Consider the following 23719-nt stretch of genomic DNA (forward strand, 5'->3'; position numbering starts at 1 on the left):
CGATTAATTGTTGTCCAATTCTTCTCTGACTAATTCAGTTTTGAAAAACTATGAAAATTTGCGAAAAACCTCGTAAAACTCCACTCAAAGCTTCCTTGTTGAAACCTGCTTGCACAGCAAAAATGTAGGAAACTTCATTTAAATACCGGTATAAAACTGCTGAATCTGCTATATATGTCGTATATTACACCAAGTATCCTCGACATTTCCTGAATCAAAATGGCGTCGGTGTATTGCAAAACATGCAAATTCACTGATGTTTCGAAGATGAAATGCTCGAAAACTGCAGGTTTGTGAAGGTGAAAACAAGTGAATTTAGACTTTCTATAATTTATCCTAATTTTCTATCGTGTTTTCAAGTAGTGCCCGAAGGGGGGCAACGAAAATCGTTTTCTAAGCGACTTTTCGTGCCAGAGAATACGGCCTACGATTCCATATGATATTTACATGGACTATGTATGGTGGCCTAACCTGAGAAACGATCACCTCAGGTTTGATTGCATATATCGAAATAAAGGAGCTATTATATCTTAATATTGTTTTTTACAGTTTTATCTGGGATATTGCTGTTTAATTTAAATACGTATTTTCTGAAAGCTTAAAAATGGGCGAAAATGGCGCTGAACACCAGATAGCGTTTTAATAAACATGCTCGAGAAGCAATAAAACCACAGATTTGAAGCTAAACAGCTATTAGAGAGAAGCCCGAATTTAGAAACTGTCACTATAAGGTTTAATCCAGGTTATACCTAACAACGGGCAATTTCAGAGCGATTGAAAAATATTATTCAGTACATCATGCAGTTGTAATCAATATAAATATTCACGGATCTAGAAAAATATATTCAATGCAGTGTAATTGACCTCTAATTGACTACTCAATATTGACACTAACCTATTTTCGAATAAATTCCATCAATGTTGTGCTGCAAGGCACGCGCATGCATGCTTTTATTGCCTGGGTTTTTCCATGAACAGCGCACAACAACATTAGCGGTTGCGTTCTGTTAATACTCAACTTCGAATATAGCAAAAAAGCCTGAGGCTGGTCCGCAGTATACGTCAGAAATTTAAAAGGAAGCTGGCTGATGGCCGCTCTAATCTGGGAAATATTTTATGTCTGGACAGGTAGCAATATAAGTAACTTTAAAATAAGATTAACATGCAGTATACCCAGGCAATGACTAATTATTAAAAGCTTTTATTGAGTGCAAACGGAGCTTATATTTAACTATGGATAACTTCCTGGACCAGTTCATCAAATCGCAAAATGGCGCGCGGATCGGAAAATACGAAGTGGTTCGTCGTAAAAAATGTATAAACTCGTTATCAAGCACTTATTTGAACAACATCGATGAGTAATAGTATAATGTGCTATCACTTAGCAAACGTATACAGCAGATGTTGCGTATAAAATTCGACCAACATACGATATAAAATATCCGAAGGATTTGTAAGTTCCCACGCCCGCGCTCTCTCTTGACAGATGATTTTCAGTTACAACAGAAATGTTGTTCCTGCAATTTGAACTTTATTCATACAAAAGAGGCTCTCTAAGTGCAACTGTAATCAAGAAAATTTCAAAAATTTAATAGCTTCAATTATACACTGATCTTTCATATTACCATAATACGAATACGAATTCCTAAACCTGTAAAAATAACACCAAACTGGGACTCGAAGCTCAGTAGCTGCATGGGTCAATAATGTGATGATGCCTTTCTCGTCGATAAAATTGTGCACATGCACTGAATGTGCATGCATGTTTATCCGCATGACAATAAAGCCGGTTTTCATATATCGCGGTAATTCATTGGTGCATGGTCATTGACGAATAGAATCCATTGTCTATAGAAGAAAATAAATACGATCGTAGAACATCGCCGATGAATTACGACAGATGAAAACCATGCTTAACGCAAGATTGTGTCAAGTAATATAGGATTTTGATTGCCGGCGAGTTAAGACCAGGATTTTACCACCTCTGAGGTACTTTTCAGTATGGAATTTGACTACAAGATTAAGTATACTGTATATTACTTATCAATTTTGGTGGTGTTTCACAAGAAAGACTCTAACTTATGAATAGCACGATGAGACATCTGATAATCAATTTCACTGAAAACCACGCGTTTGGTCCGTAATCTAATTGAAGGCAAACTTCCAACAATGATACCAGGAAATTTGTCTCAAAATCCTCTTTCCATTTATAAGTGGATAAAATGCGATGTCTATGTTTTGAACCCACACTGTTTTGCGTCACAGCAAAGTATTGAAAGACGGTTTTGGTTGAAAAAATAGTCGTAAGTAAATTAACATTGGTTTTTACATTCATACTTATGCATAGTTATCCAATTTAACCTTCCAATATTCTTTATAAAGGGATTTAGGGCTTGTTACCATAAGTTAAGTTCGGGTGCATTTCGCCGTAATCCGGTTTTTGGATCACGGACTGGGAATAACAATGAATTACGACGGGATTACGGCATTCGACGTACTATACAATAAATGTTTAAAATCAGCGATCACGCTCGTGTTCGCGATCACTGCCGCAAAACTAGAGTTCGTGTTCTGCACACTCCAACCAAAAACTAAAGTTCATTATATATCATAGGCATATGATAACAGAAATTGTATATATCATATATAGTATAGTTGCACACACTACATTTGGCATTTTTGAAAATTCAGCAATGAAAACCCTACGGATTTGTTATTACGTGTTGTATCATTTGTACATGCATATTCATTGATAATATTTTTAGGCTTTCACCGCCAATGGAAATGAGCCTATAACCTGAATTATCGGTTTGTAGGTATACATGCATGCCAACTGTGTTTATTCCTGCAAAGTTTTCGACGCCAACTCTGGTCTTCATCGGTGCAACTGCATGTAGGAATAAAAATATACGTGCATGGTGACTTACAAGTTACAAACTGATAATTCGTGTCGTTGTTCTTTGACATGCAAAATTACAAGAGGACTACCAAAACTACAGTCGTTGACTAAAACCATATATCTCGTAAAAACACAAGTGTGTGTATATAAAGAAAATAGACGACATAATCTCGTTGATAAGTTAGTATAAACATTCTGAGGAACAGTTACCTTATCTAGTTACCAAAACGGAAAGGGCTTTCAGATCAATTTCCTGAAGACAAATTCGTTGCAAAAGCCGCTTACAAAACGATTAGCACACAAAACAAACGCATGAGATGTCTTATTAGTTGTATACGTAACGTGAGGAAGCCACGTGTTTGTGAATGTCCTCAAGACAAGCTTCGTAAAGGAGATTTATCACCATGCATGTATGTAAGTTGCCTTTCAGGAACATTTTTGAGCGCGCAAAGTACGATCGAACTAAGTATCATTGAACTAGAAAATATATAGGTACATTTTTATATAAAAACCTCTCTGTGGTAAATTTTCATATTTGGACAGAAAATTTCACTTCGCATACACAAAAACACTTCAATAGATATAGCCAACCACTCTTAACCGATGTGACATATATCACTGTCATTGCTAGCATAACCGAATAGATTTAAATTAGTAAATAGTTTGATAGGTAGTTTTTGATACGTGGGTCATAATTTTCATCATGGTTGAATAGTGGCAATGTAAAATTCTGTCAAAATACCTTAAGTAAGAAGATAACCATCAATCTTTGGTCGTTTAATGTTCAAGTTTAATGGAGGACAACTTAGTTAAGTATTTATGGGGCCAATTTCATAATAAGGTCATGCTAAAAAATTCTAACTAATCCGAATTTGATATCAAAGAACAAAATAGCGAAAATCCATACAAAATTCTTATTAAAAAACGCCAAAACCTTTTTTATTCCCACTAGAAGATACTTCACATCCGCCTGTTAATACCATTGGTGATGCCGACAATCATATTTCGAAATGGCAAGGTAAGATTATAGTCAAATTTATATACACTAGACGTTTCTCAAATCCCTAAATCATTCAATTAAAGCTATTCTAAAAATTTGGAAAGAGTAAGAATACTAATATTGTTCGCGTGTGTGGATATTGGGCAGGTTAAGATTAACGTTTACTCAAACCGCTAACTTCAGATCAACACCATTTTTTTAAAAGTTTATATATGATGAGCTTTGCGTCAATGCTGAGGCATGAGTTAACCACAGAATGGAAAGTGGAATTCAAAAAATGCTCTCTTACAAAATTTGCTAACAATGGAACCTTCTTTAAATTTTTTTCTGGAGATATTTGCGAACAAAAACATCCCTAACCATAAACTGTTTTATAATCAGATTTATTTACGCGACGTCACAATACGGAAAGAGAACTATAGTTAAGGTGACTCCTCAGACAGGCCGTTTTTTATCATTCCTCGTGACAGAAGTATGACGATGTATCATGCATCGTTGTTGATGCTACGTGTATGTATGCTAGAGCATATACTATCTTTTCATTTTCAAAATAATCTTTGCGTCAGGATTATTCATTGCATGGTCCAACGATCCTGTTTGCATATTGATATACTTGTTCGCAAATATCTTGCAGTATACAGAAGAAAATAAAAACCTATAGGATATATATAAACGGATGTTATGATTGTGCTCGACCTTTCACCCCTGCGTAGGATGGAGAAAGAAATAACCACAAAAGATAGTCGTTTGCTGTAAACGTCAATCTAAGCCCATTTCGATTCAATCAGGGTATTATTACAGAGTATAAATTACTCTACTGTTTTAAGATAATAAATCTTCCAAGGATACATTGGTTATTTTTTCTTACTAGTTGTCACTGCCTTTTCTTCATTCTTAACTATAGATACAGTACCACTCGTTAGACTGTGAATCATGGCAGACATTTGAGCGTATTTATCAAGATGTCCTTGTTGATCTTTTAATTGCTGTTCTTTCTCCTTCACCACCTTTTCATGCTGGCTACATACCACTTCCAGAGAGGCAACCTGAAGTAAAGAGCGATTCATTTCAACTGCTCATTCTAGCTACATATCTAACTACACTCAGTCCATTGTGTAGACGCTCATGCAAAACTCAGTCTCGAATGCGGATTTGTTTTTAACATGCAGACACCTTCCCCAAAAGACATAAAAGACGATACCTCTCTTTTTCATTTCTCTTTTGAATTTTCGGTCATAGACTGGGGAGGGGGCAGTAGGAGCAGCTTCCCTTCTTGCATTTTAATTAATTTTACCAGCAGGGTCAAGGGAGAACTGTTTATGCACGGTGCTGTTTTACGATGACAACAGACTAATTATCGTGTATCACGGTGTAAAAGTGATGAAATGATACCAGCAAAGCTAAATTTGCCTACAAGCGACGCTCGCGCATATTAATGAAGCCTGATAGAGTACATTAAACTATAGCGAGTATAATATAGCGCCTTCACCCTGGCTTAGGTTTCTATATGTTTACTATAGTGATAACGGAGGCACCCTACCATGCAGTGGCTACTACCTTAGCCTTCCCTTGAGACGAACACAAGAGAGCAGTTCTTAGAAACACAATTGTGCGATAGAAAACGGGAAATAGGGACAATTCAAACTGAAACATGTTTCCCAGAAGTATGCCCAGGGACATCCAGAAACTTAGCTGGCCAAAAGATAATTGAGCTTGGAATATACGCAGAAATCAAACTAAGGGGCTGTTCATATGAGCCCGGCTATAACCGATATTTAACGAAGCGGGAGAATCGATTTTGAGGTATTAGGTATTATTGAAACCAAGCAAACACATGCTATTGTTAGAATGACTGCACCACATGTTATTTACTTATTTCAATAACTCAAATTAATCTCGGGATTCTTTAAATCTCGGGTATAACTGGGCTCATGTGAACAGCCCTATAATGCATTCTTATATCGAAGACCAGGAAACGAAATCCGCTCTCGTCAAGTTAATAGGGAGGTTAAGATCTACTTCCACTACCAGTACCGATACGAAAATACATGACGTATTACAGTTTGGCAGCGCAGAAATTTTAAAGCGTTAAGATTGTGACTTCCGTAAGAAGTAAATAAACATGGCGGAGTATAGCGGCTGTATTCACATCAAAAACTCTACTCACAATCCTTAAGTCTCACCAACAAAGCAGAAACATTATACAACTAAAAGCTAAATAATATTATTAGAAAACTACTGCAGAAAATGACAATAATACAGTAAATATATTTCGGTACTTCGCCTACCTATCCACTACCATTTTCAGCCCCAAAACGGTACTCGCGACTTCCAGTCTTGTCACATTTTGGACGATTGTTACATCTGCCCATGCGCGTGACTGATTATTGGTATCGGTACTCGTAGCGGAAGCCGATCTTAACCCTAAGTATGCCTAAGTACATGCACCTTGAGACCAAACAACCAACCTTATGTGCCAACTCCTTTCTTGCTTGCTCTTTCTTGGCGAGTTCTGACTTTGTAACTGCGAATGATTCTTCCAGCTTCTCAATATCACTTTTCTTGTTCTGCAAATTTTCAGCCTGGGCCTCGAGGGTTTCCGACAACTCTAGGAAACCATAAAAATAGGTATGCAATGCATACATGTGGGTAGCCTCCAAAGCATTGGCAAAGATTTTGAAGTTTTGTTCAATGTCAAATGACAGGCCGCAATAATGGCGGGGAAATCAACTGCATGATGCTTAGTTTTACGTTCTAATGCCATACGCAAAGGCAAAAATGGGCCAGTTTGCTAGTTGGATACTGTTAAGACATAAGAATAATCAATGAAATACCAATGAAATACCATTTCTACGATTAATTTGTCTTAAAGTTTAGGCCAGTTTACACCAATCAGGCTGACAAAATTTCGGCTCTGCCTAGTCTCTTTCGTAGATAAACAAACTCGGCGGACAGACATGCATCATCGCTCATCGTTTTTTGCGTGTAACATAGTGGTTAGACCGCGAGCGGGCTACCCACAAAAACGAAATGATCAGTCAGACAAATGGTAATTATTTTTTGCTCCTGTTGTTAAGAGAGCAGTTCGTTCAGTTATGAAGGAACACACATAGAATCCACCAGTGGAAATTCTTATCCGTAAACCGGCTTAAAAACAGAAAACTGCATACCGTTGATTTTTAGATCTTTCAGTTGCAACTGTTGCATGATTTTCTTTCTTTCCTCTTCCAATTGATGCAACTGGCGGGTTGCACTAGGTTAAAAAAAAGGGATAGCATTAGGAAAAGGGTCAAGAATTGAGCATGCAGGCTAGGAATAGTTAGAGATCAATGTTGGAAATGGAAAATAAGGTAACAGTAGCTTCCAAGGGATAACTGATCAGGTGGAAGTGTCAACTCTTTTAACATTAGTAAAGTTTCAGTTAAAAGTCCTTATTGATATAACATATATAAATATATAAATATATATATATTATATATATATATATATATATATATATATATATAGGCGGGAAGCTTCGGTGAGATGCACGTATAAAGAGGAGTTTTATTATATCTGGTCTTTTATATTGAAAATGTAACCCCCGATGAAGACACTAGACCAGAGTGTCAAAATGTTGGGTTGTAACTATGAACTTCGAGTGATGATCACTTTCGTTATTTAAAACCTGAGTAGCAATAATAGCGCCATATTCATATCAATGTTGAATCGAGTAATATAAGGCATGCATGAATTAGCTAAAACAAACGAGAGTACGACAAGAGTATATAAAATAACAAGCCGTGAATTCGTATTTTCTCGCAATAAATGATACTCACCAGTCATGTTGATTCTTTAGATTATCATTATGGCGTCGGAGCATTTCACTGAGTTCAGATAAAGATTCGTGTTCCTTTTGTGCGGCATTCAAAGTTTCCCTCAAAGTCTCCGATCTAAACGTCAACATATAAACCAATAAACGAATATAGCAAAATTGAAAACCTGATACTTTACTGAGCACAGTTGGTGATAAAAGTTATAATGAAATGAATGCTCAAGGAAAATTTGACTATGCCCCAACAGTCTTCATAATCTGGGAATCTCATTTTTGAGTGCTGAAGGCCTGTTTCTTGTGAATAAATTATTGTTTTTTGTACAAAGTGTCTAATGGGAAATGTGCAAATATAGTAGTTTATCACAGTAATTATCACAGTTGTAATTATGGAACCTAAGTTAGACTCTATTTCCGGTAGTCACCTGTTTGTTTGCTCCGCAAACGCGATTTTTAGTTGTTCGTATTCACCAGCAGTCACTTGAAGATTCTTAACGTGATCATGAAGTTTCTTTATCTGAAGAAATGAAAACACATCACTCATCAGTTACGGCAATAAATACGCTCGAAATTCCTTTCTATTTTATGATCGAAGCGGCAGACCGTCAGACAAAAACCATGCAGTAAGAAGAGATATATTCAGATGCAATTCCCAAAACATCAGATTCATTAAATTATATACCTGTTCCGAGGATTCTTTTTCCGATTCCAAAAACCTATTGATCTAAAAAAGAGAGCATGATGTAACAACAACTGTGAGTACTTGAAAGCACTTTACAAAATGAAATGGAAAGGTTTCTAAAAAGAAATAGCAAAATAGGTTTCTTAGCTTTTCAACAGTCCTTTAAAAGAAGATTATGTCTCGAGACGTCCTATAAACCTCGTTTCCAGGATATTTTACCTTATTGTCTAGACTCTTAACCACTTATTTAGTATTCAAATAAACAATCAAGATATGCACTAATTGTAAAATTGAAACACCCAGTATATTTTATGGTACTATGACCCCGGCCGACTCCATTGCCACGTTCAAAATGTCCTGGGAATGAGTTGACGGCCGCACCATTCTCTTAAGCCCAGTGCACACTGGAGGAAACAACTGAGCTGAGCGTCACTCGTGACTGTTAGCTGAGCTGTTTCCTCAAGTGTGCGGTGTCGTATTCTGCGTTTTCTAGCACGCGTGCTATCGGCGTCGGATATTCAACATGTTGAATAATTTTGTACACGAGTGAACATTTCCTCACAGTGTGCGCGCGTCCTGAGCTATCAGCTCAGCAGTTGGGGCGAATGATACTCGCCTAAAATCAATTTACAGCGGGTTCAAACACATTTAAAGTTAAGAAACATTACATTCATTACTTTTTAGCAGTTAACAAATCACTTAAGACTTAACGGCATCGAAAAAATGAGTAACTCAAGACACCTTACCTCGTATAGACAGGCATAATCGACCAAAAACCGCTAATTTTTTTCCAGTACTGATTCGGCAACTATTAAGTTATTTTGCGTCCACTTGGGTTGTGAAAATAATTCAAATAAAGAACACACTCGCATTCGCTCCAACTGCTGAGCCGATAGCTCAGGACGCACCCGGTGTGGGACTGTGAGGAAATGTTCACTCGTGCACAAAATTATTCAACATGTTGAATATCCGACGCAGATAGCACGCATGCCAGAAAATGCAGAATACGACACCGCACACTTGAGGAAACACCTCAGCTAACAGTCACGAGTGACGCTCTGCCTAGCTGTTTCCTCCAGTGTGCGTCGGGCTTTAGACTTTATTCTTTACGTCCACATGGAAACGGACGAATTTGGGACCGTCCTCGATATCTTCCGATTTGCTTGTGAGAACACGTAGAACCGGTTAAATTTTTATTTCTCCTACCACGTGAACACCAATCTCGTTCTCCGAGCCCGCGGTGTTCCAGCGAGGAAACAAGGGCACTGGGATTATTGAAAATAGAAATGATTCTTATTGGTTGTTGTATGGAATGTTGTAATACAAAACAGAAATTGTCAAGTAATAAAAAACAAAACCGACTGAATATCGTTTAATTTTTTGCAATCGTATCAATCAAATGTTTCCCAGTATCAGCATCAGTTTCTGGCTTCCGATTTAGATTCCATAACCTAGTTACCTCGCTAGAGGATCGCGGGCTTGGAAAACAAGATTGCATGAACACCTGAACCGACACCGCGGAAATTGGTATAGGCTTAGCCGCAATTCTCGATACTTAGACTTCAAACTTGGTGAGGAAAAAGATTCATAAATATTCAAGAAAATATGTCTTGCACAAAAGATTTGAAGCTTGCTCACGGTAAAAACGAATCGTCTGAATTAATAACCTTGTGTATACTTTAAGCCTCAAAATGGCCATTTCACAGCGGTCAGATGTGTATGATGAGCTGTCAAAAGATTGCAGAATGCGTATTCAGAAGAAAAATTGAACTTTTTTAAGATATTCAAAAGGTTTCTCTTTGATAGGGCGATACAGAAATGCACAATTGTGAACCAGCGATTAGATTTTCGGGTTGAAACGTCTTAAACACCAATTTCTGCGGTGTCACCTGAACCGGAATTCTAGCGGTCCCAAATTCGTCTGGTCGCGTAGGAAAGTTTCCCTAACGGCCACTCTCCCCAATTGGCCTCCTTCCTCACAAAGTACGCCCCTAGTCTCTCTGAACAACTTTTACAGAGACAAATATCGATTCTAGGACAAAGGCTTCTACAGCACATTCCGTGCATGTATCACATTGTTCCGTGCTTATTCCATATTTATAGGTCGAATTAAAAGATCTTAATCATGTAATCATGTAATAATCTTTATCATGCGTGATGCATGTGTTTGCATCGTGCAATGAAGACAGGTGTTCGGCTTGTTTGGACATACCCCGAGAGTACAGATGTGATAAAACATTACATATATGCTCCAGATGTATTCTTTGTGGGCTCTGCTCTGTGGGGGTAGAGTATATATTATATTCTTCTGTGCTTAGTTACTCTACAAAAGATCAATCGTGTGTTCAGTTTTTATGTATACCTGTTCAACCTGGGCTTCACAACGTTTTTCTGTCTCTTGCAACATATGCCGTAGCTTCGTGCACTGCAACACAATAATAGTCGGGTTTTGAAGAACTTAATGAACAACAGCGAGACTAGATGTCCTTCTCTAATACTTTACTTGGTCAAATACCATTCAAGTTTTATTGTGTCAGGTAGAGCAGAGATGGAGAAATTTTCTTAACTTCAGAGTTTGGATAAAAGATTAAAAAGGATATTTTAGACGTACTCCACCAGGATATTTCTCCATCCTTTCTAATACTCATATTGTTCATAAACTCATACTGGCTATATCTATGACTAACTTGTACTGCCTACATATAATATATTGATACCTATACAACAAATACTGTAATCACCTCCGCCTCAGACTGTGCTCTTCTACATCGATACTGTGAGATCATGCGGTCAGACTGGGCAAGAGCCAACGTCTTTGCTTCCAGCAGATCTTGTAAATGACTTTCCTTTGTCTGTTGAAGAATTCGAAATATAGATAAAAATGCATTTGGGTCCATTCCTATGGACCCAAATCTTGTGTGAATACATATTGCATGTGATGATATCAAAGCATTTCAAAATATGATCTTCATCCTGTAACAACTCAACTACACGCTCATTAAATTGAAGTTTGCAAGTCAAAAACGATTGATATAGGTACAGTGCTTCTAAAATGCATGTACGTTGTTTGGATTTTGATCACCTGCATGTGCAATGTTTTAAATCTATCCTAAATGAATGACTGGGATGTTTTACAAAGGACATTGCAGTCTTAGGGAAAGAATCTTACCACACCTGAAGTGAATTAAGTTTGGCTTCATAAACATCCATAATTTCTGATGCTTTCGTATCTTTTATCTGGAAAGAAGAAATCTTACATTATATCTTGATGCAGAGCAATTCAATGCAAAACTGTACTGAATTTTTTACAAAATAACTAGCGATAACCTATATAGTTCAACTAGTTTGATAGCGAACAATATCGCAACAACTTGATAAGAAGCTTGCTCCAAGTCAAACATATCCTGCCGACAAGTCGCCGAAAATAGTTAGGTACCTCCATTCCCGACTTCATTTTATCGATTAAATTTTCAATAGTGCTTTCATCTAGCATGCTGTTTACGAAGGTACTCGTCTTCGGATGATTTCGGTCGCGCCGTTTTAACGAATATTTCAGTGGATCCTTTGACAAGATGCTCGAACCAGGCTCGAATGTTGACTCCGACAATGGAGAAAGGTTGACATCATCTTGTTGTTTACGCAATGACTTCAATTCCTCTTCTTTCTTCCGATTGTTTCCAAAGATCTGTTCACCAAGCCTGGGGGGAAGTTGAGAATAATCTCTCCATATTCATAACTTTGAAACAAAATTAATCTCTTCCTACACAATGACTGATTGCATGCATATATAAAATGTTTACAATCCTGGACAAAAATACTTTTTTAAAGCGTAACATAATTTTTCTATAGTTTTTCTGAGAAGAAAATAGCTTTCAACACGGAAATTTTTATAATCCATCGATTTCCTTACCATTTAATATGAAAATCAGTTTTCCTGCACGATTCTTGGAGCACACGAAGGGCAGTTTGAATGTCATCTTTCTGGCCATTGGAGATTGTGTTCGCCAAAAATGACACAAGACGTTCGTCCTACACAGCAAAAATGGGGATATTAAACAAGATCAGTGAATTATTTACTCATATTTATTTCTTGAACTGTCCTTTCTATACGTTTCAGACATAATTAAAGTTACACTCCCAGAAAACAATAATGTGCTACTACCTGCATTAGTTCCCCCAAGTTATCCTGTGAAATATAAACATAAAAAAATGAGAATCATCAGCATATATAAATCAACTGCATAGATAGATCTACCGCTTCTATCATCTCATATTGGTTGATTACAACGAAATGAGTTATAAAAAATTACAATCAAAATTTCTCGATCACAGCATATTCGAAAAAGAGAGCATTAACATATTTTTGCATGCAGTAGGGGTTTATTAATGAATAACCTCAATATCTACCATGGAATTAAGTATTTGACACATGCATATACATGCACATACCCTGATATTTTTGTCTTTTGGCTTTATTTTAATCATGAGATCCAACGTTTTCAAAGCCACCGCAACCCCGATCTCACTAAAAACGGCAAAGGTTGTTCTGAATGTCAGAAAATGGCGAGGTAACAACCGTAAACTGGACGACAGAATGAGCCAACCAGTAGCAACATAAGTAAGGGGCTAAAGGGGCCATGTTCTTGATGTCGCTATATGTTTGGCAGTCCATGCATGCAGCTAGTCATGCACACAATGCGGATTAATGCAGCTAATCCATGCAGCTAATCATGCACACAATGCGGATTAATGTAGCTAATCCATGCAGCTAATCATGCACACAATGCGGATTAATGCAGCTAATCCATGCAGCTAATCATGCACACAATGCGGATTAATGCAGCTAATCAATGCAGCTAATCATGCACACAATGCGGATTAATGCAGCTAATCCATGCAGCTAATCATGCACACAATGCGGATTAATGCAGCTAATCCATGCAGCTAATCATGCACACAATGCGGATTAATGCAGCTAATCAATGCAGCTAATCATGCACACAATGCGGATTAATGCAGCTAATCCATGCAGCTAATCATGCACACAATGCGGGAAATTGCGCACTTCGCCGAACTATGCATGGTTTTGTATGAACTTTTATAAATGTTCTCCCTAACGCCAAAGCTCCACCCAAAAAGAAAATGGTTCTCATCTTTTAGAGTTACCAACAATAACGTACGTCCAAAGTGAACATGAGTATTGCATGAACAGGTTAAAATAACCTCCATATTGGAAGTAGTTAGAACTTTCTTCCTAGTTCTTATTCAGGTTAGTACATATAGGTAAATTTAAACCGTATAATATAACATTTGTAAGCTATATATGCATGTTAATATAATATAAAGCTGTCACCTAGATTTACCACGGACAAGTCAATTCGTAGCATAAACTCTTAATTAAAACAGAACTTGTTTTGTGTTCTATACACGCTTGTGAGGACATGTCGCCCTGCTTGAGCAAGTCACACAAACCGTCGGAAGTAATAACGCCAGGCAAAAAACAAGTCCGTTGTCATACGCGCGAAACGGTGCATTAAGTGATTAAATATAATAGCAACATACACAGTATCTCAACATGTCCGGATTGCAAAACGTCATTGCGACTTTGCCATCCCATGTGAACGAACATTCAAAGCAGAATATATTGTAAAAATGAAATGGTACCGGATTACGTTATTTTAGGTATAATTAACATAAGTGTACAATAATTGTATATCTTACCTCCAATCTGCCGTAAAACTGAGCCTATCCTTCATTGCAATATCATTTAGCCTATACTGTTGTTCCACTAGATGCAGCAATATATCAAACGGAATGATCTCATGAAGATGCTTCGCTATTTCTTCTTCTCTGGCTAACACTAATTGAACATTTAATAGAAAAAAAGTAATCCGGAAGGTTATTAAGATGGTCGCCGAAAGCTGTTAATAAAATTTTTAACAAAATTTTATAAAATAAACATTGCCATTGTTTTCGCAGGATGTGCATTTGGTTTTTTTTCGAACAAGAGTATATCATGCTATAGCATCTGGTCTGGCAGACCTTCTTAACATTTTTTCGTTTTGATTATTGTGTTGTCGTTCTCAGCTGTTCATAACATTTCGTTCGGAAGCGAACGGCAACTTCAAAGGTATTTTTTTTCTTGCGGTCGTCTGCGGTTTCTATCGGTGGACCGCAATTAACCGCAGTGTTAGGCTATTTCTGGAGGTACTGTATATATACACTACAACTACAGAAGAAATTGTACTTTTACCCAAAATACTCAATAGAAGGCAGGCGGCGGGCTAATATTTTATGTTAAAAAGGTGAGGGCATACCAAAAAAACTCCACTCACCTGCTAAAACATCAAGCACGTGAACAATCTTCTCGAGTTTCTTTTCCGTTGCATGACCAGCAACGTTTGTTGGGGCCTCGAGATTCTTGATCAAGCTTGGTAGCAGATTCTCAACACGTGACATTACATATTCAGATTCGCCGTTTGCAATAGCCTCCTGTATTGCAATTCAATAAATATACAACACACATATTAAAAAACACACATATGAAAAAAACTAACATTGAGCTTAATGAAACACCTTAGAATCAAGTTACAACTCGAGTCCCCAGTCCGGCTTTCATACAACCGGCCCCTGGATATTAATTAATTTCTATTATTTATATTATATTAGAAGCTTAATAAGTCGAATTAATTTCAATATTATTGTTCAGTTTGCCCCCATAATTATCAGTATAATCGGTCCCACAATACTGCCCCCCCCCAGTCGAACGCCTTCCCCTAACATCCATACTGCACCCATCCTGGTCGAACGCCTTCCCCTATCATCCATACTGCCCCCTCCCTCTCCCCTTAGACTCCAGTACAACATACTGTACCTCGAACATTTCCTTGAAAAATTCCAAAGCTTTTATTGAAACGAGATGCAGTTCAGTGTCTACATTCACCCAGATCAAGACACAACCAAAAGCATCGTCTGGCTCACAGGTATCATTGGATGATTGGCTTGATTCAAATACACGATGAACAATACTACGAAGATCAGATACGCCACAAAACGCCAGCAAAAACTGAAAAATCTGTAGAGTCAAAAACTAGAAGTTACAGAGAAACAATAGCCCTTGCAGTGGGCGAAAAAGCCACTCATCTGTTATGATAGTCACTATGTATACCACTGCCTTACTATGTACAACTACATTTGCAGTTATCGAGTAAATAGAACTATTTTCTATAGGGTGCATAGTTGTACGAAGGCTGTGAGGCGCTTTTCTAGTCGGATGTTGTTTGTTTTTAACCATTGCAAAAAGTTTGAAATGAAACGAAGTTTTTCAATTATATTCAAACAAGTATATTTTATGAGTACCTTTTGCGCTTCATCTGGCTGACATCTTGAAAGCAAGTCCAAAGACTGATTGAGATAAAAAGCGAGATGATCATAACTAAAATAAAAAACATAAATTATTATAATTAATACCGTAATTACCCCTAGCAATCTTCATCCGACCTTATAGTTAGAAACAATATGCACAACATTTAGTTTGCCACATGTTTTTGTCCATGATGCATATGAAACCTTCATGACTCGTAGCTGAGTTGGTAGAGCTCACACAAAAGATTATTTCCTGCTAATTTATGGATTAGTGACTAATGACGTCACGCATGGCATAAGTGACTAACGTAAGCTCGATATGATCAGGAAATTCTATGATTGAATGGAGCCGCAGGGGCGACGCAAGCACGATAACTGGGAGCGGGCGGACGACCAGTATTAGGAATATATGAATATATCCCCTCTCAATTATCGTTCTTGCAGCGCCCCTGTGGAGCTGGTTTGAATCTGATTTGAATACTAATAGCTGATTAAGGCGGGCACAAGAAAAATCAGGGAGTAAAAAAGTGAGTTTTAAATTTCAAGCAAAAGTTTTGCAATGAATGGATATTTTCCGTCCGAAAGCATCAATTTCCAAGCTTGATTTCCTGATTCCTTGCTTAATTTTAAGTGTTCTTAACTTCGTACGAACAATTGTCACAATAATCTTTTGTGGAATTTGGCAGTAGCAGCCCCAGGGTAAGGTAGAATAAATTACTGCAACTGTAATATTTAAAAACACTATTTTCTAATCTATAACCAATAGCGTGGTTAATAAGGTATTTAGGTTAAGCCGTGTAATTCATTTTCCCTAACCCTGGCCCCACCACTGCCTTACCATAGAACATGAGAGGGCTAGAAGAACTTTGATATGTGAATATCCTCGCGCATGTCACATTACGCATATTATCTGCCATCTTTTTAGGCAATAAACACGCTGGGTGAGAAGCATATTCATAAACCGTTGAGTGGTCCATCAAGTTCTCTCATTATGCTATGCATGAGCTTACGAAATTATGTCAGTATTTTGAGCCGTAAAGGAAACGCAGACTGTATAGAGAACGCAGACTGTATACTTGGGCAATAACAAGTCGCAAACATTGGTAGATGTAATTAGCGTAAATGAAGAACTCCGTTACATAGCATGTAAAACAGTACCTTGAAAGAAAGTGTTTGATCTTATCAGTCGGCAACAAGTCAACAAACAGATCCACAGAGTATTTGCGTGCCAAAATTCCCTCGCCATTAATGAGAATGTTGAAGAGCAGTTGAAAGGTCTGGTCGATATTCTTATGATTGAACAGCTAAAGAATACAAGATGTTGATTGGTGGGATGTATGAATAATATAAAAACATACTATTAATACAGGGTGTTTCAAAAAGTATACCCTAAATACGACGCGCGCTTGTCTCTCTTGAAAAAATTCTCTCGCACCTCTAACATTAAAATTGTTCACGATACATTTTGACTGTCAAGTTGTTTTGGTGCACGTGCAGTTCACACCTTGAAAGTACAATAGGAATAATTATAGAATTTTAGGAGTATTTGAAGATTTAGATAGAAAATTATTAGAGAAGAGTGTCCCGGTCGGCACCAAATCTAGGCATAGGAAATGAATTGCCATTTTTTTCTTTTGATTTAGACAAGCATTCGAGCATGCATTAAATTAGTTTCAGATTCTGCAAAGAAACCTGCTCGGCTTTCTAAAAAATGGCAAGAAATGTAGGTTTGGATCTCAAACAATTTTAATGGTAGCTATCCCAGAAAACAAGAAAGTATTTAATATAGATTATAGGTTTGCTAAATGTTTTTAAAGGCCCGTTTATACTTGCGATTTTTGCCGCGATTTTATGTGCGATTTCCTTCTTTTGATAGCTGTGAATGAGTAATTAGTTACGAATGGTCTGATGTATAAGAGCTCTTATTTGAACATCCGTAACTAATAATTCACTCATTCACATCTAGCAAAAGAAGAAAATCGCACATTTTAAAAATCGTAGCAAAAATTGCAAGTGTATACACTTGTTTATAAACACTAAACGGGCCTTTACACCACAGTGCATCATCAGGGACTAAGAGTATACTTTTTCGAGACAACCTGTACAACCAGGCAGGATCTTTAGGCAATGTCTTCCAATTATATCTTCGCATCAGATGTGGCATAATACCAACTGCCTGAGATATAGACAAAAACACTTCCAGACGTTTCGACCTGAATGGTTTTTGTCTATTTTGTTGTCTTTTTTTTGCATGTTATACCCTTCTTTGATGCGAAAGACATTAGAGCCACTATACTGGGCATTAATTATGTATAAAAAGAAAGAAATAACAGTTTATATATATAGAACTCATAATGCTTTATGTAGCATAAACAGTGAGAAAGTTTCAACAATACCTTCTCGCCAAGTTGTTCTTTTAAAGCCAGGCTTGTTATAAGCGATAAAGCATACACAATCACTGTCAAGTTATGATGTGACAAAAATTTCACCAAGCTACGGTAGATGTATTTAATATTGTCCTAAAATTGAACAGAATAATTTTACTTTACTTATTAATAGTCAAATGGCGCCTCTCCAAAAACCCCTTATTTAATAAGCCACCGCACGGCTAAGATTGGTACCCGATATTGTCAGTGTCAGGGTACAAATACAAAAGCCGCGGGCACTGATGAAATGGGTATATTTATTTTATCCATGCTGTTCCGATGAATTGAGTGTTGTGTAAACGGGCCTATAATCTCTGCAAGGGTTAAATACAATTGGTTATTTCTTCGTATTAGGCTACAACCTAACCAGTGACCAAAAAGGCAATTGAACGACAAATTATATTCAGATATCTCATACGTACACTAAAGTTTAAGAAAATCTAGTTTCTTAGTGCCAAGTAAAAAAGAAATGCAAATCATCTAACACGTTACGCTACACACCAAAGCTTTTACTTGGGCTTGTACAGCAATATTGTTCCGGCAAAGGTTGGCTAATGTTCCTAATGAAGGCATGGTTAGTTCACATTCAACATCTTGTCTATAAATAAATAATGCATAATTTTCCATCAATAACTCCATACAGAAAGGGGTTTTGGTATCTACCTAATAGAGATATCTTTAGTTCTAATACGTATACGCTTATAATTAGAGCTGTCAGTGAAGGGAAAACTCTTGACCCACACACATCCTATGTCGAAGAGATACCTACAACAGCCTTCTCAGGAGCTTTAAATAACTATAAATATAGGCACAATACAGGCTTTACATGGATCAGTGGCTAAGCTGAGTGAGCGCGCAGAGTAAAAGCCTGTAGTGTGTCTACATTTATAGTTGTTTAAAGCGCCTGGGTACGAGGCTGTACAAACATCACCCTTCGCAGTGGTTTTGCATCTTCTACAAAGACGTTTTGAAATTTTCGAAAATAGCTAGTGTATGTTTTTGGCTGAATACTGATATTTTGGAAACAAATACGGTAGTGGATGACACCTCTTCTATCTGTTATCTGCTCTCACAAACTCACATTTCATTAACTAAAAATTTGACCAGATCATGAATATGAGCAACTGCCAGAGGATATCGACAATCATATGTAACACGTTGTAACAACTGTAAACACTGCAAGAGAAAAAATTATATCGTTTTCCCCTCCGTTATATTCCTTTACAATTTACATGCTTTTCCTACATATAAGTCGCATAGGTCCATGATCTAAATATTAATGCAAGTAAAGATGGGAGGAATCTTGTCTACAAAGAACGTTTGTTAGCTCTCAATATTCTTCCAATATCTTACAATAGAGAGATAAAGGACTTAACATTCTTTTTTAAAGCTATATGTATGGGTACATAATACAGTAATTAGTACAGACAGTAGAAGCTGACCGCGCGCGTAAACAATGTGGTCGAAGACTGAGTACAAACAGATTTCTGGGCTACTTATGGTCGTACTCGTAATTGCAGTTTAAACCCTAGTTTAATGCTCAAAGTACCCTCATGTAAAACAAGTACATTCCAATCATCGTTTTTTAATTGTATCGTTCCTATTTGGAACTGTGTTTGTAGAACTGCTCAGCCCTCAGACCTACGTAGCCTGGCAATGTTCAAATCGTTTCTCTCAAGAACGTATTTACATTTATTAGTGTCTTATGTCGATGCCCTGTACATGGTCATTGCGTAGAACCTGTTCATGTCATAGAGCTTGATTAACATGCGAAGAGAACTTATGCTATTACCTGATTCTAAATTATTTAGTTGTTTCTTAAATTATCTTAGGCAACTATCTCTTTCCGAAAAATTTAGATATTTTGCAAAAAAAACCCAAAAAACAACAACTTTGATTTTCGAGCTTGTGGCATTATGCTAATTATTCGATGCGTGTAGCTATATAATTTATGTTTCTTCTGTGTGTTATTTGTTTTTGTACATGGAATCGGAGGAATGCCTTGCATGGGACCTCGCGTCCCGTTTGCATTTTTTCCGTTTGAAAACAACGCCCGATTTATTTGAACACGATACAAATTTCTTGATGAAGTCTCGAGAACAATCTGTAATAGCTCGCGAAAAGTGATAACTTTAAAATCCACAGGACCCTTTCGTCTAGCTACCATGCAGGCTATTATATGGTACAACGTGTACTGTAGGCATGCATATAACCGTACCATGGCTCTCACGTTGGAGGGCTTGCCAAGCATGTCCGAATATTTTGCCGGAAAAACAAGAAAACCGAACTTTTTAAATAGTCCGCCCGCAATATCATTTTGATTGTAAAAATTCAAATTATATGAACAAAGAGATATTACCACACCTGGAATATAATGCCTTCATTTGATGATGAATGAGAACTGTGCTCAAGTAGCAGTCCTGTTAATGTGGATGTGAGATGATAAGAGTCGCGCAGCATAATCCTAGTTTCATTGTCGAAAGCTGAAAGATAACAAACCTTATCAACATATAGTGAAAACAACTTTTATTGTAACATATTGGTTTTGACTCCAGTAGAGGGTATGTCCTTAATACTGTACCATCGCTGGTACTATCAAGGGAGATGCGGGACATCTCTCTTGTAAACAAAAATAAAGGGAACTATTACAATAAACAAACCATGGAATCTATATCCTACACACATAACATAACTTTTACATAATTCCTTTCTAATATATCAATACCTGCCTTAATAGGGATATTTTTCTAAAACAATATATACTTTACGAATGATGACATCTCTACATTGAATTAACCATCTTAATATGTATCTTTAAATGTTCAATAGAAACACTTCTCTTACAACAACATCTCCCAATCAGTTTAAACATACTCTAATTTCAATTTTAATATAAAAGTGCACCATCCAACCAAATATACCCCGAGGTCAGTCTCCAAATGGGTATTTATAGGCATTAAATTTAAACCCATATGGCAGGTTGGATAACCTTATAGATATCAATATGTATGTTAATTACAACTTGGCTGATAAAGTAAACTTGCAATTAGGTTGCTGAACTTTTACACATGCAATGATAATGAATAAAGCACACATACCTAGGCTATACAGGAGCAACAAGCACTTGCTCGTCAGTCTTGGTTTGTTATTTATTTCACTTAGCATACTAACAAGTGATGTAAGACATTCTGTTGGCAGCAATTCTCTTGCTGTAAAACCACTCAATGATTTGTCATTTGATGTGATGCCAATAAGAACCTAGGGAAAGATCAACAAATTAGTACATTAAACAGTGAATTAGTGCAAAAAAATTTAAATTTTACAAATCAACTAATCAAGAACTAATAAAAACATGATTTTAATTGGTGAATCCTGTCACCAACTATAATTAAAAAATGCTTAAGGTTTAATTGGTTGACATTAATGTTGACACTAGTTGATTTACTGTTTTCTGTATCTTATTAAAAATTTACTTCATGTTTAAATATTAATAATTTATAGAGAATATTTTAGACACAAATAAAAGCAATATAGCAAATAAAAGCAATTTTATTTTATGACGTTTCAATGCTATGTCTTGCATCACTTCAAGTAATAAGTAAATCTACATCAACATTGATACGCAATTGGACTCAATTCATTCTAAACTATTTAATTCATACGTTTTTAATATTCCCTTGCATGTTGTTGTAATATTTTAGTGTCTGGTCTGTGAATTATTTTGCATATATACAGTATAACTCTGTTTGTATAATCTAGAATACGCTGGTAATAGTGCATGCAAGTAGAAATTTAAATTGCAATTAACATGCATTATGTATAATTGACAGTCTTTTAGACCATTGAACCAGTGCAGTCATGTAGATTTATTTATTACTTAATTGAAAGTGATGCAAGACGTAGCATGGAAATGTCAAATTTGCTTTTCTTTGTGTTTAAAATTAGTTTATATACTTACAAAATTTATAGGCAGCCCGGTCAATGTGGTTATGTCATACTATCTTATGTATGTAACACACACACACTCTTTCTCTCTCTCCTGGACGTTATTGCCAAATTAGGCCAAATAAATGGGATTGTGCTTGTTCTTTTTAGCATTGGCCAACATTGCAGGCCTTACCACAAAATACATTACAATTTTGTAACTCCACACTAAAGATTTCCAGCAAGGTACACAGAATGCACCCTAGCTGGTATGGATATAATTATTACTCTTCAAACTACATATGTACATTGCATTTAATGTGGTATATTGTTGAAAAGCTGCCTAAAATAGACAAAATATCGATGTTTTAACCTAAAGCCTTCATCAGATGAGTTAGCATGACTATAACTCTCATTTAGGTCAAAACATCAAGATAAGTTTTTGTTTATGTTTAAAGACTAGTTAATATATTGGAACATATCTACATTTGTACATGTTTGCTTATCCAACTTGAGGTCATATCTGCCTTATCTGCACAGTTTGTTAAATTATTCGTCTGTGCAAATTTAATAATAAATCATATTTCAGAGTCTGAGCAGTTCACACACATAAACTTGATGAGATGTTTTGATTGTTTTCTCAATACAACTACAAGGCCTCTGAGGTATTTACTATTTCCTGTGCACCTAATCTACGGTTTTAGCGTAGCTTTTAAGTGCATTTCAAAACAACTTTCAAAATTATCGAATATAACGAATATAACTTACGTCCATCTGCCGTTCAACATATTTGAGCGTTTGTTCATTGGGATGGCTACGGTATTGGCAACACGCGACTGAGAATGCTTTAAGACATGCATTTATGTCCAAAGACATCTTTCAAAAAAATTCATATAATGCATCAAATAAAAATCTTTTTGGTATTAAATTCTTATCAACGTTGCGAAGTGTGAACAATTTCCAACATTTTGAAATCAAATCCAAGATTCAAATATTTCGTCTGCCTTCGCGGGGGACGTGTGCGCATCAGATCTGCGCATTTTTTAAAAACTGTACTCAAATGAGGGACTCGTATCGTAACGGGCAGCAGTGGTTGGCAGGGACACCGGAACCGTAAATAAATACGGAATACCGTATATACACCGTAAAACTCGTTTACCCTGAGGCGTGGCGACCAGGGGTGTTGGAAGATGTGACATCCACTCGAAAATTACATGTTCGAGAAAAAATTAAGGTAGCTCCCTGCATATTACTCCGGCGTCAGCGACGGAGTTGAAAATTCTCCTCGGTTTTGTTTTGTCTTTTTTATTTTGTTTTTTTTTTATTTTTCGTCGTCGCAAGTGTGTAATGGCGCGAAATATACTAGTATTTGAAATGTGTATGTGACTTAACAATTGAAATGATAAAAATAAAAAACATCCTAGCTCCACTGGTAAGGTCATGCAATTCTGGAGACGTTTGTTTAGAGAGCTTATACCTGCTTGCTTCTAGTTAGTCTCAATTTCCGCATCCACCCTCCGTTCATCTTCAAAAAATCACGTCCGTCTTCACGTCCGCCTTCAAAAAATCACGCGCCTTTTTGAATATTATATTACAGTCATACAAAAAAAAA

The 23719-nt window shown here is 36.7% G+C and overlaps 1 protein-coding gene and 1 long non-coding RNA gene across 4 annotated transcripts; one reads left to right on the forward strand and one right to left on the reverse strand.

Moving 5' to 3' along the window:
- The first annotated feature begins 3761 nt into the window (after positions 1–3761).
- Positions 3762–7891, forward strand: LOC114532869. The gene is made up of 3 exons (XR_003687989.1): positions 3762–3917; positions 4804–4950; positions 7738–7891. It is a non-coding gene; the product is annotated as an uncharacterized LOC114532869 (long non-coding RNA).
- On the reverse strand, positions 4138–23100 carry LOC114532867 (protein CIP2A homolog). Of its 3 annotated transcripts, none has more exons than XM_028554462.1 (24): positions 22876–23100; positions 21282–21441; positions 20548–20603; positions 19265–19359; positions 18685–18781; positions 18154–18276; positions 16916–17061; positions 15752–15827; positions 15267–15467; positions 14728–14884; positions 14114–14252; positions 12842–12917; positions 12555–12578; positions 12303–12421; positions 11829–12090; positions 11567–11629; positions 11134–11244; positions 10755–10817; positions 8393–8434; positions 8136–8227; positions 7718–7831; positions 7070–7152; positions 6368–6507; positions 4138–4945 (listed from the first exon to the last, which is right to left on the reverse strand). In XM_028554462.1, the coding sequence occupies exons 1-24, from the start codon at positions 22981–22983 to the stop codon at positions 4754–4756; spliced, it is 2739 nt and encodes a 912-aa protein (XP_028410263.1). In that variant the 5' UTR covers positions 22984–23100; the 3' UTR covers positions 4138–4753. The 3 variants fall into 3 exon arrangements, with proteins under 3 accessions (XP_028410263.1, XP_028410262.1, XP_028410264.1); XM_028554461.1 differs by having other exon boundaries at positions 20548–20666; XM_028554463.1 differs by lacking the exon at positions 22876–23100 and adding an exon at positions 22142–22202 and having other exon boundaries at positions 20548–20666.
- Positions 23101–23719: the final 619 nt, after the last annotated feature.

This window comes from Dendronephthya gigantea, unplaced genomic scaffold (genome assembly GCF_004324835.1).
Source record: "Dendronephthya gigantea isolate DGI-Jeju-01 unplaced genomic scaffold, DenGig_1.0 000081F, whole genome shotgun sequence".
Lineage (NCBI taxonomy): Eukaryota > Metazoa > Cnidaria > Anthozoa > Malacalcyonacea > Nephtheidae > Dendronephthya > Dendronephthya gigantea.